The sequence below is a fragment of the Camelina sativa genome, chromosome 9, assembly GCF_030686135.1.
Source record: "Camelina sativa cultivar CO46 ecotype springtype chromosome 9, ASM3068613v1".
In the NCBI taxonomy this organism is placed as follows: Eukaryota; Viridiplantae; Streptophyta; class Magnoliopsida; order Brassicales; family Brassicaceae; genus Camelina; species Camelina sativa.
Window position 1 is genome coordinate 4,522,247 of NC_141888.1, and position 16,007 is coordinate 4,538,253.

General features: G+C 47.5%; 1 protein-coding gene and 1 pseudogene across 1 annotated transcript; both read left to right on the forward strand.

The window, feature by feature from the left end:
* The first annotated feature begins 4,255 nt into the window (after positions 1-4,255).
* LOC147937720 (uncharacterized) lies at positions 4,256-6,124 on the forward strand. Its single transcript, XM_087465230.1, has one exon. The coding sequence runs from the start codon at positions 4,256-4,258 to the stop codon at positions 6,122-6,124; it is 1,869 nt and encodes a 622-aa protein (XP_087321356.1).
* A 5,463-nt stretch (positions 6,125-11,587) lies between these two features.
* Positions 11,588-13,243, forward strand: LOC104715004 (cytochrome P450 71B37 pseudogene; annotated as a pseudogene).
* The last annotated feature ends 2,764 nt before the right edge of the window (positions 13,244-16,007 follow it).

The following is a 16,007-nucleotide window of genomic DNA, read 5'->3' on the forward strand; positions in this document are numbered from 1 at the left end:
TTATTTTTATCTACCTAATAATGCTTGTTTCAATGATTTCTGTTTTTACATCCTTGACTATGATTTTCGGATCTGAGTAGTGTTTTAGTTCTTGAGGATGGGATAGATTAGGTGGAGGATCTTAGGATGTAGAGTGTTTAAGCTTTGATCGTATGATTCCCTTCTAGACTAGAGTTAGAATTACTAGTTTCTATCTGATCAATTGGAACTAGGTTCGAGACATTTCCGCACCCAAAAGGTGTTTGATGAAATGTCTGACCAACTAGTGCCAGAGACTTATGTTCCTAGCCTAAGAGATTAGTTGTCTAGGATGTTTGTTGACGTGAATGAACTTGTTTGTCATGCCTGCTCGACCACGTTTCTCTAGCGAGAGCTAGGTATGGAAGTGGTTGAGTCTGAGTAGCTTTTGCCAAGAGATTGGATTAGCTAAGTTGTGATGTTCATTGTTTAGGGACACTTTGCTTGTGGTATGTTAAACACTCCTTAGACTAGGATACTCCACCGACATCAATTACCCCATTCTCAGGACTTCTTTCTTTCTGATTTTTATTACATTCCTGGAACTGATTTGTTTGTTCATGCTTAGAATCGTTTGCGTTTTTATTCACTTTCGCTTCTTGTCATGCATTCTTGTTTCTAGTTCTGTGACTCACTTCTGTTTCGCATTTTGATCATTCTAGGACTGTTAGATAAAAACACTCTTTGAATTTGCTTAACTTGTGACATCTTGATTGCATTTTGAGTGATAGTAAACTTTCCCAACTGGATTGACACCTTAAGTATTACAATGCATAAGGTTAATTGAACCTACTAGGAGACATAAAAATCTTAGTATCAGTGTCTCCTAGGCGCACCGTATGGGGGCGCACCGTGCAAGGACGAACCAACTCCAAGGCGCCAACAGGACCGCAGCAATGACGGGCGAGGACGCAACACTCACTGACCCCACAGCCGTAGGCACTACGCGCGTCTCTCCCACCAATGGCTTAGCCGCAGGCGTTATGTCCCCTGCTCGTGAAACCACTGAAGTCAATCCTACTGACCGCGAAGCCGTAGGCGCTACGCGCGTCGCTCCGACAAATGGCTTAACCAACGGTGCAATCCTTCCTGACCGCGTAGCTATTGAAGACGCTCCAAATGGCCGTGAAGATATGGGCACTACGCGCGACATTTACCCCCGTCGATCATCCAGACACGTGAAAATCAGTCAAGCCGCGCTTGACGAAGCTGTACGAAGAACCTTGGATAAGATGAGCGGTCAAGCGGCGCAGATAGAATCACAAGGACGAAATGACCATTCAAGGCATCATCGGCGACAGGAAGATGACGCATTGGCACCACGCACTCCGCGAGCTGACCTCAACGCTCCGCGAGCTGATCTCAACGCTCCGCGAGCTGACCTCAACGCTCTGCGAGCTGACCTCAACGCTCCGCGAGCTGATCTCAACGCTCCGCGAGCTGACCTCAACGCTCCGCGAGCTGACCTCTACGCTCCGCGAGCTGACAACCATGCTCCGCAAGCTAACCATTACGCCGCTAACATACCAAGAGCTGAGCGCAACGCTAATGGAAGGCCCCATCTCTCGTCGATCATCGTCGGACCCAATGGTGAGCAGCCAAGGGTACATTTTCAGGCCGGTCAGGTCTCCGCAGATCAGCGTGCTGATCCAAGTCGCTCCGAGAATGCTGAGAATCACGCGCTACGGCAAGAACTTCAGCAGATGCAAGCCCAGCTGCAGACGCTTACGACTCAGATGCACCGAGTGACGAGTGCAGCACCAGAGCTAGAAACCGTGTTAGCAGAAGCAAGGCGTTCACCTTTCACTGCAAGGGTTTCAGGAGTTAGGGTCAAGCACAATCCTGACAATAGCAAGAACAGACCAATTCCATATGATGGAAAGGGCGACCCCACCGTCTTCCTGAAGTCAATGACGATCCACATCAATCGATCGTATTTCTCACCTGAGGAAGTAGATGCAGGGAGCTGTCAGCTGTTCGTCGAGAGTCTTTCCGGCGAGGCGCTAAATTGGTTCTCAAGACTTGAGGCCAACTCGATCGATGGATACGAAGCACTAACAAGCGCGTTCCTTCAGCATCACCAGTGCTTCATGCGCACACCTGCATCAAATGCTGATCTATGGAGAATGTATCAGAAACGTGACGAGTCATTACGGACTTTCATGGATAGATTTAAAGATGTCGTGTCCCGATTATCTATAAGTGACGAATCTGCAATCGGTGCATTGAAAAACACGCTCGCCCGGGGTACCAGATTCAAAGACGATCTAACAATCCTGTCTGTCACAAGTTTGGGCGAAGAACTCGCACGTGCTAACCGATACATTATGGTCGAAGAAGACAGAGGTAAGAGGAACCCCGATCAACCTGGTACAGTAGAAAAGGCATCTGAGAAGGCTCAAGATTCAAAAGACAAGGCCGTAGATGAGTATTACGAACCGCGCCAACACTACAACAAGGACTTCGCCGGAGGCGAGAAAGGAAGAAAAGCGACGATGTTCGCTATCGATGGGAAAGAACAACCGAACAAGTCTTGGAACAAATGGCACCGTGAAGCCGATAATCCCGGATTCAAAGGCAAGCGACCGTACTGCGAGTTCCACAGGTTCAACGGACACTCAACCGAGGAGTGCAAAACACTTCAAATGCTGCTTCTGAATAAGTACAAAAAAGGTGACGTCGATGTAGAACGAGAGCAGAGAAAAGTTGTCACACACAAAGATAACCAGTATTGCCTAAGAGACGAACAGCAGCACGAAAGACGGCGCGAAGAGGAAACTGTCGCACAGGATGACCGAGCATGGGCACAAAATGATCGAGAACGGGAAGTCGCTCGCTTACCTCCTCCCCCAAAACGGAATCACGAAGCAGAAGAGCACGATGAACCACCAGCTCCTCGCCGAAGGATCAACATGATTATGGGCGTCTTGTCAACATGCCGCGATTCTGTTAGATCAATCCAAGCCTACTGTCGCGAAACAGAAACAAAGCGCAACATGCCTTCTCACAGCAACATGTTCAAGACATCCACCGCACCAATTACGTTTACTGAAGAAGACGCGCGCAACGCTAGTCCAAACAATGACCCACTTGTCGTAAAAATGGTAATCGGAGAAAGTTCAGTGACGAGAATCCTTATTGACATCGGAAGCTCGGTCAACGTGATATTTAAGGATGTACTGATCCAGATAGAGATTGATCTGCGCAACACAGTCCATGAAACGCAGCCTTTGACGGGATTCAATGGAGACACCATCATGACTGTCGGAACTATAATGCTTCCAATCTACGTCGGCAGGACAATGCAGTGCTTCAACTTCGCAATTGTAGACAAACCCATCGTCTACAATGTCATTCTGGGAACACCATGGCTCCACAAGATGCGCGCTGTTGCTTCTACATATCATCAATGTGTTAAGTTCCCGAATGCATACGGAATTTATACGCTGCGCGGAGACCCTCTAATGGCACGGACCTGTTTTATCATTGAGAAAAAGATGCGGAACACAAGGGCTTTCGTAATTGCTGAATAAAATCCACCGCGAGACCCATGCACACCTCCTCCTAAGGAGTCTGTAATCCAAGTCAACATCGATTTGTCCGATCCCAAACGCTGCGTGGGAATAGGCGCCGAGTTACCAATGGCTCTGCGAGACGAGCTCGTCCAGTTTTTGCGCAAAAACGCAACCACATTCGCATGGACGATAGATCATATGACCGGGATCGATCCAAGCATTACCAGCCACGAGCTCAACGTTGACCCGACTTACAAGCCCGTCAAGCAAAAGCGTCGAAAGCTTGGAGCAGAACGCACAACCGCGGTCAATGACGAGGTACGGAAGCTACTAGATGCGGGATCAATTACAGAAGTGCGTTACCCAGATTGGCTGAGTAACCCCATCGTCGTTAAGAAGAAGAACGGTACACGGAGAGTCTGCATCGACTTTACAGACCTCAACAAAGCTTGCCCGAAAGACAGTTTTTCTCTTCCGCGCATTGATCAGCTCGTCGAAGCAACAGCAGGAAACGCGAGAAAGATAGTTTTCCTCTTCCGCGCATGGACGCGTTCTCAGGCTACAACCAGATTATTTTGCACAAAGATGATCGCGAGAAAACTGCGTTCATTACTGAACAGGGTACCTTCTGCTACAGAGTCATGCCCTTCGGACTAAAAAACGCGGGTGCAACTTATCAGCGATTAGTGAACCGGATGTTCGCAAGTCAGCTAGGGAGAACGATGGAAGTCTACATTGATTATATGCTCGTCAAATCAGCTCAGGCCGCAGACCACATCGCACACCTAAAACAATGTTTCGAGATACTCAACAAGTACATCATGAAGCTAAATCCGGCAAAATGCACATTTGGGGTTACTTCCGGGGAATTCTTGGGATACCTCGTCACGAAACGTGGCATAGAAGCTAATCCGAAACAGATTTCGGCTATCATCAATCTCCCCTCACCACGGAATACACGCGAAGTACAAAGGCTTATTGGGCGAATTGCCGCACTAAACCGTTTCATCTCTCGTTCAACAGACAAATGTTTTTCGTTTTATCAGCTCCTCCGTGGAAATAAAAGCTTCGAGTGGGATGAGAAATGCGAGCTAGCATTCACACAGTTGAAGGACTACTTATCGTCTCCACCAGTCCTGGCCAAACCCAAGCAAGGAGAAACGTTGTATCTCTACATCGCCATCTCCTGTTCAGCTGTAAGTTGTGTGCACGTCAGAGAGGATTGTGGAGAGCAACATCCAATCTTCTATGTGAGAAAAACTCTCGACGGCGCAAAACTTCGATATCCGACTCTTGAGAAGCTTGCATACGCAATGGTAATATCAGCTCGCAAGCTTCGCCCTTACTTCCAATCTCATACCATCGAGGTCCTGACCAACCAGCCACTCAGAACAATCCTTCACAGCCCAAGTCAGTCAGGGCGCCTTGCGAAGTGGGCAGTTGAGTTAAGCGAATACGACATCGAGTACAAGAATCGCACATGCGCTAAGTCACAGGTTCTCGCGGATTTTCTCGTCGAGCTTTCTCCTGAACTCAAAGCTGACACCCCTCCACCCGAGATATGGTCGCTTCACGTTGACGGCGCTTCATCAAAAATGGGCTCGGGAGCAGGCGTACGTCTAACCGCGCCAACAGGTGAAATCTTGGAGCAGTCATTCCGCCTGGCTTTTACTGCCACAAACAACGATGCTGAGTATGAAGAGCTAATCGCCGGATTACGTCTCGCACACGGAATCGGAGTCAAAAAGATACAAGCCTACTGCGATTCACAGCTGGTCACGCACCAATTCAGTGGAGACTATGCAATAAGGCACGCACGCATGGATGCTTATCTGAAAGTTGTCCGCGACCTCTCACAACAGTTCGAGTTCTTTGAGCTCGTCAAGATTCCACGCAGCGATAATGCTCCCGCAGACGCACTTGCAACGCTAGCCTCTACATCGGACCCAGACCTCCGACGAGTAATTCCGGTGGAAAGCATTGATCAACCAAGTATTGACGTCAAACTCATTGAAGCCGCCCTTTCAACAGAGGCATCAGCAAACCCAAGCGCTAGCTCGGCAATCGTCTTAGCAGTCACAAGATCAGCCTCGACGGCTACAAACGCAAGCACCTCCGCCGAGCCCATATCCACCACGCCCATTCCAACTCCAGCACCTCCAGCTATCCCCGTGCCAGCACCCGATGCCTCCACGCGAGACAATTGGCAAACTGAGATTATAGCATTCATTGCGGACGGAATTATGCCAAAAGATAAGTGGGAAGCAAGACGTCTTCGCGTCAAGAGCGCGCACTACACTATGTTGGATGGAAGCTTGTTTCGTTGGGAGGCAAATGGCGCACTCCTCATCTGCGTTAATACAAAAGACGTCAACGACATCATGCGAGAAGTCCATGAAGGCACTGGAGGAAACCACTCGGGGGGCGAGCATTGGCACTTCGAATTCGCCGCAATGGCCATTTCTGGCCAACCATGGTCGCCGATTGTTCTGCCTTCGCAGCCAAGTGCGAGAAATGTCAGCGTCATGCACCCTTCATCCATTCTCCGACCGAACTTCTGCGCAGAACATCACCACCCTATCCATTTATGAGATGGGCGATGGATATTGTCGGTCCGCTAACACCATCTCGCCAAAAGAAGTACCTCCTAATCATGACAGACTATTTCACTAAGTGGGTGGAAGTAGAGTCTTACGCCTCTCTCGAAGCAAACGAGGTTCAGAATTTCGTCTGGAAAAACATCATATGCAGGCATGGACTCCCATACAAAATCGTATGCGACAACGGGCCCCAATTCATCTCACTCCAGTTTGAAGGATTCTGCGCTGGTTGGCGAATACGCCTTAGCAAATCAACTCCACGATATCCGCAGGGCAACGGACAAGCAGAGGCCACCAACAAGACAATTCTCGCTGGCATCAAAAAACGCCTCAACGAAAAGAAGGGACTCTGGGCAGATGAGCTCGACGGCGTTCTATGGTCTCACCGAACCTCACCGCGGGCATCCACAGGACAAACACCATTCTCGCTGGGATACGGTATGGAGGCTCTCGCACCAGCAGAAGTCGGGATCCCGATGCTTCGACGCTCTATGCTAGTCCACGATCCGGAGTTGAACAACAAGATGTTGTGCGACAGACTACTTTTCCTCGAAGAGGAACGCGACTAGGCACTATTACGCATTCAGAACTACCAGCAAGCAGCAGCAAAATTCTACAACAAAAAAAGTCAAGTCTCGTTACTTTGCCGAGGGTGATCTCGTCCTCCGCAAAGTCTACGAAAACACTGCGGAAAAGAACGCTGGAAAACTCGGAGCACATTGGGAGTGTCCATACTTAGTCTCGAAGAATGTCAAGCCAGGAGTCCATCAGCTACTCGAAATGGATGGCACACCAGTCCCGCGATCATGGAATTCCGCCAACCTCAAGCGCTACTACCATTAGTTCGACCACGACGTCCACATTAAAAAAAAAATAATAATAATAATAATCATAAAAAAAAAAAAAAAAAAACCAGCTCGTCACCGAGCATTTCTTAGTAATACGAACTACGAATGGTTTGATCCCTCTCGAGGGTACGTAGGCAGCCTCTTTCGAGGTCCAACTATAACTTTAATAAAAAAATAAAACTTTCGAGCAAATCCTTCATTTTCTACGCTGACGCCCTGGCCAGGTGCACAGTTCTACGTTCCGCACGAATGTAATGGTGAAATAATCCATACTTTACTTCGGTAAAGAATAAAAGCCGAGTCCATACTCGCAAGCGCTCCGCATGGGTGCCGTGGTGAAATAATCCACGTCCTTACTTCGGTAAGGACTTATAAGCCGAGCCCAGACTCGCAAAGCTAGCAGGGCGCAGAGTGAATAAGCCGAAGACCCTGACTCGCGCACTCTCGCGATTCCCGCAGCACCCACAGGGTAAGTCGGTCACGACTGAACGCAGCTAACTAGTACGACAAGTCCGTCTTGTCTACTCTCGCCGTTACGGGGAATAACATATCCAGGATAAGCCAGGAGATGTCCTGCATCGCAAAATATGCCCCGCAACGATAAAAAATAATAAAACGAAAGCAACTTCATCACTCTGGAGAAAACAAATTTGGCAATGTTCAACATCCATGCAATAAGGCAAATAACCAAGTTTATAAAGCAAAAGCAAACGAGTTTGCGAATATCCGAAGAAAAAGTACATAAGCAATCAACGACCAAGTACGAAATAACAAAAGAAACGCGAAAACAATAACAAGCAATAATACGAGGACATCACTCGTTTGCGACGTCATCAGCACCTCCACCAGTAGCTTCCGGGAACAGCTCGAGATCATCATCGTGAAGCGGTGGCACCATAACCCCGTTCGATTTTGCCGTGTACTCCTCCTCGCCAGCAGCAAGACGCGCCATTCTATCTTCGGGAATAGCAATACCCCTGCTGATCAACTTCGCCAAACATTGCCTAGTTCCGGTCACCTGGCTAAGAGTGAGTAAATGGGGCTGTTTCTTGCGTGTTGCGACCACATGCCTCCTAAAACGATCAATACGCTCCTCATGTGCCTTGACCACGACAGCAGCTTTGGCGCGCTTCTCCTCTCCGTGCTTGTCCCTCGCTTTCCTGAGTTGCTCCGACTCGGAAATGAGCTTGCGCTGGGATTGCTTGAGCTAAGCCGTGAGCTCCTTGACCTTCGCTGCGTTGTCTTTGCTTGACCTATCAGCCTGAGCAAACGCATCCTGAGCGAGCGAGGCCTCCTTCCTAGCGGCGCGCACCTTATCATCACAATCGCCTGCGAGATGGTTGATCCAACTCATCGCCTAAAGCACCAAACAAAATAATCGGATTATGACTAAGTAAAATCCGTATCGGGGCGAACTGAGAGGTAGAATACAAACCTGAAATTTTCGACGAACGGCTTGCTCGTATGAGTCTTGACAAGCCAGATCACGAGAGGTAAGAAGCGGAACAGAGTCACCGTCAATCCTGCTGGCAAGGTCCGCACAAGCTCGCGAGTTCCCAACGAACGCTTGGTCTTCACGTCGTAGCGAAATGAGAAGGAGTGATCATCTTCACGACCACCTTCCGTCTGCGGGTCGAATTCCCCACGCCCATCCTCTGCGTGATGAGAACGCCTAGAACTACCTCCAGCATCACTCCGAGGACTCGAACGTAATGATCTCTTCCAAGAGCGATCGCCACCAGCTGCTGAAACACTCTTACGAGACCCCGAGGAAGGCTTTTTCACGGCACGAGCAGCAGCGACCTCGGCAGGACGGGATCTGCGGTCAGTCTCACCCGCTGGAGCAAGTACCTCGCCATCCTCGAGCTCCACAGCAACGACCTCCAAGCCGGTCTCGGCGTTTGGCGCAACAACCTCGGTAGCAACAGCTGGCACCTCCTCAGCATCGAACAGGTCAGCGTAACATGGCATCAGACAGTCCCACATTTGCAATCCAGTCCGCGAACCTGCAGGATAAATAGACGCCTTAGTCACGAAAGCACATAAATCCCAAAAATAAGGATAGACTAGCGAAACTCACAAGTCTTGAGATGAGAAAGAACTCTCGGCCACCGCAAATCCTTACACCAAAGAAAAGGAACGCCTTTGTCGACAATGCTCAAATCGCGCGCAGCTGAAGATGGCGGTTTTCCTGCAAAAATAAAACGAACGGTCAGAAAACAGAGTTAGGGGCACCAAACGATAGGAACCCAACCCAGCAACGGCTATCGGGGGTAAAGTTCCAAGAAGAAGGACAGGTCGTGCCGGAATCTTCGACCGACGCTTCATTTATATCCACGAAGAAAAATCGCCTCCGCCAATCGTGGATATGACTCTTCTGCCCATTCATGATCGTGAGTCCGGCTGCACAACAGGCAACGCATATCCCCGATTTGTCACGAAGGAATCGAGTCAGCAACTCGAAGAGGTCCGTGCTCATGTTGACTTTCATATGGTTACCAATTATCTCAAGCCCCACTGCATTACGGACGCTGGAAATCGACAACTGCGAGAGCGCAATCTCTCGACGCGCACAAAAGCTCGTCAGAAATTCCGGGATAGGAAACCATAGGCCGCCATCGGTAAAATAATCTTCGTAAACGCAGAGGTGACATTCAGGGCAGTCCCACGGGCGCTCGTCTGCACTCGGTAGCACGAAATTCAGACCGTGTGGCACTCGGAAGAGATCAAGAATGCGTGCTATGGAACTCTCGTCGCATAAGGACCTCTCGGTGTCACGGGAAACACGCTCCCTATTTCCCGTACGATCTCTGCGAGGTCTCGGGACTCCATCTCCGATGGCTAGACCAGCGACTGGTGACCTAGGAGAATGTGCCGTACCATCTCGCCACTACGTCTCCACGAAAGTCGATCTCGCCATCATCTTCATCACCAACAGAGCGGCTCGCCACCAAGGACCTCAATCTCGGCACGTCGTTCCGCGAGCACGCCCCTGTGTCACGAACTACTTCACCGTCAAAAATCTCGAGTTCGCTGTGAACACATCAACTCGCGAAACACCTGAGGTCGCCAACTATCATATGAGCTCGCCAACTTGAGCTCGACAGGGTCTCACGCATGTTGGTCCCGTACACCTTTTGACCTCGCCAAAAATCGCATCACTCGAAGCTCGCCCAGACAGCAACACACCAAGCTCGCACACAACCTCGCGAACACAAACCGAACTCGCACGACAACTCCCCATCTCGCTGATTCGTTCATCTCGCCGTTTCACCATCTCACAAACGATGCTATCATACGTATCTCGCGGGACCATCATCAGTCTCGCCAGCGCGTCATTCAAAAACCACCGTCTCGCCAGAGTTTCGTACACATCTTCGCCTCGCCACCACTGAACGGACCCATCTTGGCCTCGCCACTTCGTCACACGCGACCTCGCCAAGGAACCCGAACGTAGAGGCAAAGAGCTCTTCAAGATCTCGTATGACTCAACCTCGCCAAGCCACGAGCTCACCCATCTCGTTTCCGCACTCCTGTCACCTCGCCAAGGTCTTGCAACCCCGCGCCATGACATACGCTAAGGAAGCTAGTGCATCGCTATGACAAACGGCTTCTAGGCCTCAAACCTCGAGCTCGCAATACTCCGGATACGAACCACCTCAACATCACTCCGCGTAAACCTCTGAACGGCGTCGATCTCTCCAATTCGACAAAACTCTCGCATGAACTGCCATCTCGCCACTAGGAACCTTGACCTCGCCCAGAATCCGGGTCTCGTCGTTTCACCATACGGAATCTCGACCTCCACCTTGCCACGATCATAAATCTCCACCTCTGTCAATTCACTGTCAGCTCGCCAATTCACCGTCAAAGTCTCCACCTCGCCACGATCATAAATCGCAACTCCTCATCACGTTCATCTCGCGGGTACATAAACGATCTCGCCACCAAGGCCTCGATCTCGCGACCTCGTCTCCGAAAGCTCTGAGCTCGCCAGTGTTGATCCCATTCGCTAAGATAAGCAAATGTTTCCATCTCACCAACTCCTCTTACGGTCTCCGTAAAATCTTAAGTCTCGCTGCCGAGAGTCACGGTCCACCTCGCAACCGGGGATCTTGACTTCGTTATTTCGCCGTCTCGCTAGTACCGGTGACACCATCCCATCTCCATGATCTCCAACACCCCATCTCGCCATTTCACCAAGCAGACTCACCATCCGCGCAACCCGAGCTCACCCAAGCAGTGACCATAACTTCGCAATAAATTCGCGGACACGTTCGGGCTCGCCAAACACGAGCACATTGACCTCGTCGATCTCGCCAATCTCGCCACGCCAACGTCTCGACTTGGCCCTCTACGATTCCGCAAACCTCGACCTCACCATCAAGTCACCAATAGGTCAGCTCGCCATCCCGCGCGCAATAGACCCCGGCGGCGGTGTCCAAAAACACCTCACGATCTCAGTCGGACCTGGAAACTTCACAAAGGCAGCACGGCGGAGGAGTGGATCTGAGCAAGTGCATCATGGCAGCCCGACCAGGACACCTCACGGTCCCAGCCGGGTTCGACGGCACGGCTTACGACACGGCTATGGACGGTGGCCGAGATGCCTCACAGTCTCGGCCGGATTAGCGGTTGGCAGCGGCGAGCTCGTAAACGAGAGCGGCGGCAAGCTTTTGGATCCGGCGAGTTTAACAGCGAACCCTCAAACGGAAAAGTAAGACGGCGAGCAGAGAGAAGAAACCGTCGGCAAGAGATCTCAGGCGTAGATAGGGGTCGGCCGGAAACAGACTCCTACGGCGGCGCAGGTGAGGTCGGCGACCCAAAGAACTTACCAGCCAAACAAAAAAAAACAAAGGGATAAAGAAGAAAGAGAGAAAGTAGGAAGGGAGAAAGAGTTTTACCTTGTGAGAAAGTGAGTTGAAAGTTAGAAAAAATTTATTAGGTCAAGGAGACATATTTATATGGGGGGGACCAGCACGTTGACCGAGAAAACCCTAGTTTCTAAGTTGTCTCTACTTCCCGCGCCTCGGGAAACATGCAGAATACTCAAAGCTCCCATTCAAAGCCCAACGGACCTCGAAAAACGTGCCCGACGCACTGTTCATCCCGAAATCTCCCGGATACCTCGAAAAACATGCCCGACGCAATGCTCATCCCGGAATCTCCCGGATACCTCAAAAAACGTGTGCAATACACTATTCATCCCGGAACCCTCCGGAAGGCGGCAAAACTCTTGAAATCTTCTGTTCTTCCCGCAAGACAGACAAGAAGACACATAGTCAGATCCGACGGGCTCAAGCAGGCTATCGCACATCGGAATAGGGGGGACCATTGTTGGATATGGGCCTTGCCCCCAACACTTATGAAGGCCCAAACAGAAGATTTCATGAAGATTTGGGCCTAAAGTCTTGGATCTAGCCCAACAGGCCGCAGGGGCAAAATCGTCATTTTACCAGGAAATAGAAGAAACCCTAGGTCAAGGTCCCTCTATAAATACCTGACATCATTGTCAGAAAGGGGGATCGACTATTTGGGCAATTAGAGAGAGAATAGCTATTATTCGGATTAATTGTGTTAGCTCTTTAATTGTCATTTCTGTAAACCCTTCTTGAATTCTACGTTAAATAAAAGGACCAGATCCGATTTATTCCCACACAAATACTCGTATTATGTATATCGTTGATTTCATACATCAACAACATGGGCAATGACAGAACTTATGAGAAATCCGCGAGTAATGAAGAAGGTGCAATCTGAAATCAGAAATCAAATTGGTAACAAGTCAGTGATCAGCTTGGATGACATAAATCAGCTCCATTACCTTAAAATGGTGATCAATGAAACATGGAGGCTACATCCTCCATCTCCTCTTATGGTTCCAAGAGAAATAATGTCTGAATTTAAGATTAATGGCTACACGATTCCTGTCAAGACACGGCTTTATGTGAATATATGGGCTATCGGCCGTGATCCGGATATCTGGAAAGACCCAGAGAAGTTTCTTCCAGAAAGGTTTATTAATAGTGGGATTGACTCAAAAGGACAGAACTTTGAGTTGTTGCCGTTTGGAAGCGGTAGAAGAATATGTCCTGCCATGTACATGGGAACAACAATGGTGGAGTTTGGCCTAGCTAATATGTTGTATCAGTTTGACTGGACATTACCAGAAGGCATGGTGGTTGAAGATATTGACATGGAAGAATCTCCTGGACTCAATACAAGCAAGAAAAATGACCTTGTACTGGTTCCTGTGAGATAGTAGATCATTGATCACTAAAACTATGTTTTTTCCTTGAGATTACAAAATTTGATACAGCATATATAGATTGCACTAAATAAAACTAAACCTTGTGGTTCCTTTGTTTCTTATCATGATAAGTTTTTTTTGGTCTGATTGTGGTTCTTCTTAGGAGTTTACTGTGACAATTTTTTCATAGACAAGAAAAAAAATTCTATATCTTTGAATATAAAATTAATTATTAAAATTTTTTTATTAAATATATATTTTTCAATAAAACTAATATAATATATGTAGACAGCAAGAAAAAACAAAATATAAGGTCCCAAACTTAACATCTGATACTAGGATTTTGTGTCTCCTATCCTAGCAGGTTCAATTAACCTTATGTGCTGTACTACTTAAGGTATCAATCCAAATGGGATGTTGCTAACACTCAAGATGCAATCAAGCAATCACAAGTTAAGCCAATTCAAAAATAGTGTTTTTTCTAACAATCCTAGAATGACAAAAATGCAAACGGAAATGTGTTCTGGAACTAGAAAAGAGAATGCAAGACAAGAAATGAAAATTAATAAAAACAGAAACGAGTCTAAGCATGAACTAAAAAGCAAGAAGCGAAACAATCTCAGGAACGTAATATCAATCAAAAAGATAAAAGTCCTAAGGATGGGGGTAATTGATGTCAGTGGAGTATCCTAGTCTACAAAGTGTTTAACATGCCACAAGCAATCTATCCCTAAACAATGAACATCACAACTTAGCTAATCCAATCTCTTGGTAAAAGCTACTCAGACTCAACCACTTCCATACCTAGCTCTCGCTAGAGAAACGTGGTCGAGCAGGCATGACAAACAAGTTCATTCACGTCAACAAACATCCTAGACAACTAATCTCTTAGGCTAGGAACGTAAGTCTCTGGCACTAGTTGGTCAGACATTTCATCAAACACCTTTTGGGTGTGGAAATGTCTTGAACCTAGTTCAAATTGATCAGAGAGAAACTAGTAGTTCTAACTCTAGTCCAGAAGGGAATCATGCAAATCATGCTCAAACACCCTACATCCTAAGATCCTCCCCCTAATCTATCCCATCCTCAAGAACTAACGCACTACTCAGATCCGAAAATCATCATCAACAATACAAACTCAGAAAACATTGAAACAAGCATTCTTAGGTAGGTAAAAATGAGATAAACAAGTTTGTAGAAGAAATCAAATGCAAAATACTCAATGTATCAAAAGATATTTGAATACAAAATCTGCGAATGGTTCTTGGTGGCTAGGGAAACCTTACAAAATAAAAACGATATAAAAACTAAGATGTTGTCGCGGAGACTTAACAAAACGTATTTATAGTAAAGACATAAAATCCCTAAAACTTAAAACAACAAGATGAAGAGTCGGTTTGGGAATCTCCTGAAGCGTGTAAGATGGAACATCTTCCTGACATGTGCGAACGAGAAGTGGCTCGAGTGAGTGATGGCGTCGGCTCAAACGGTAGTCGACGACGGAGTGATGGCGCGACTCGAGCGGATGTGTGATGACGGAGTGACGGCGCGACCCGAGCGGATGTGTGATGACGGAGTGATGGCGCCACCCGAGCTGATGTGTGATGACGGAGTGATGGCGCGACTCGAGCGGATGTGTGATGACGGAGTGATGGCGCGAATCGAGACAGCCTGGCTCCAAAGTCTCCTAAATACCTGAAATACTCCAAAATGCACGAGGTATGCGAAGATAATGCAAGAACTACCTAAATATGAAAAGTGTACAAAAGAGAGTAGAAATTCATGCAAAACAATTAGTTATTCTAACTAGATGCGTGACAAAAATATGCTTAGCAGAGACAAAATATAGACATATCAACTCCCCCAAACTTATTCTTTGCTTGACCTCAAGCAAACGATCAAGAACAAGGTATGGAGAAGAGGTGTGAAGATGGGGTCTCAGAACCTAAAACATACTGAATAGAGTAGTTAGAATCAAGGTCCTTGTTTTTAGTTCTATGATGCATGGTGAAGGAATTTCATTCGCTTGATGTACACATGCAATCCTATCAATCACCCCTTTTAACATTTATTAACAAAGAACCATGAATCAAGCTATGCAGTGTCATTGAACTCATTTGGCTAGGGTGAATGGTTAGAGACAAATGTGGTCTCTTTCTCAAGTGTTTCCATCGATACATAACAAGGTTCTCTCATGAAAAGAGTTGAGCTTAAGAGAAGGCTAAAGGTTGAAACCAACTGATGCATATAAGAGCAGCGCCCTGTCTACCCAAAGAACATCCCAAACCGAAGTTGGACCTATCTCTAACCTTCATCAGAAACTTCATCTCAAACTCATTCTTTCATTCTTTAGATTTGGTCTTAGGAAGAGTTCACTTCTTATCACTCTAGCGGATTGGGAAAGCTCTAATATCACTATGGTTCATTCTCTTTTCTTCTAGACATCTTAAGCATTTTTACTTTCTTTTCTTTGTCTAATTTTTTTTTTTTTTTTTTTTTAATTTCATGCCCAGAACCAATTATTCTTTTTACTTTGCTCACCCCAAATCTTTTACTAGACGTGTAAACTTTGAAAACACATCCCTTTCCTTAAGACTTCCTACCCTTTACTTTTCTGCACAAATCCAAACCCAATACCCAATGTCAAGTTCTCACCTAGTCCTACTAGTCCGGATAACGCGAACTAGAGCTATACAGGATCCTACTCTTGTCGGTTAGAACCTAACACTTTCTAACAAGCTCAACTCGGAAAAGACCTGACACTCAAGAATACAAT

Excerpts from the sequence above, each read along its gene's own strand:
- LOC147937720 (XM_087465230.1), top strand. The coding sequence starts at position 4,256 with ATGGAAGTCTACATTGATTATATGCTCGTCAAATCAGCTCAGGCCGCA.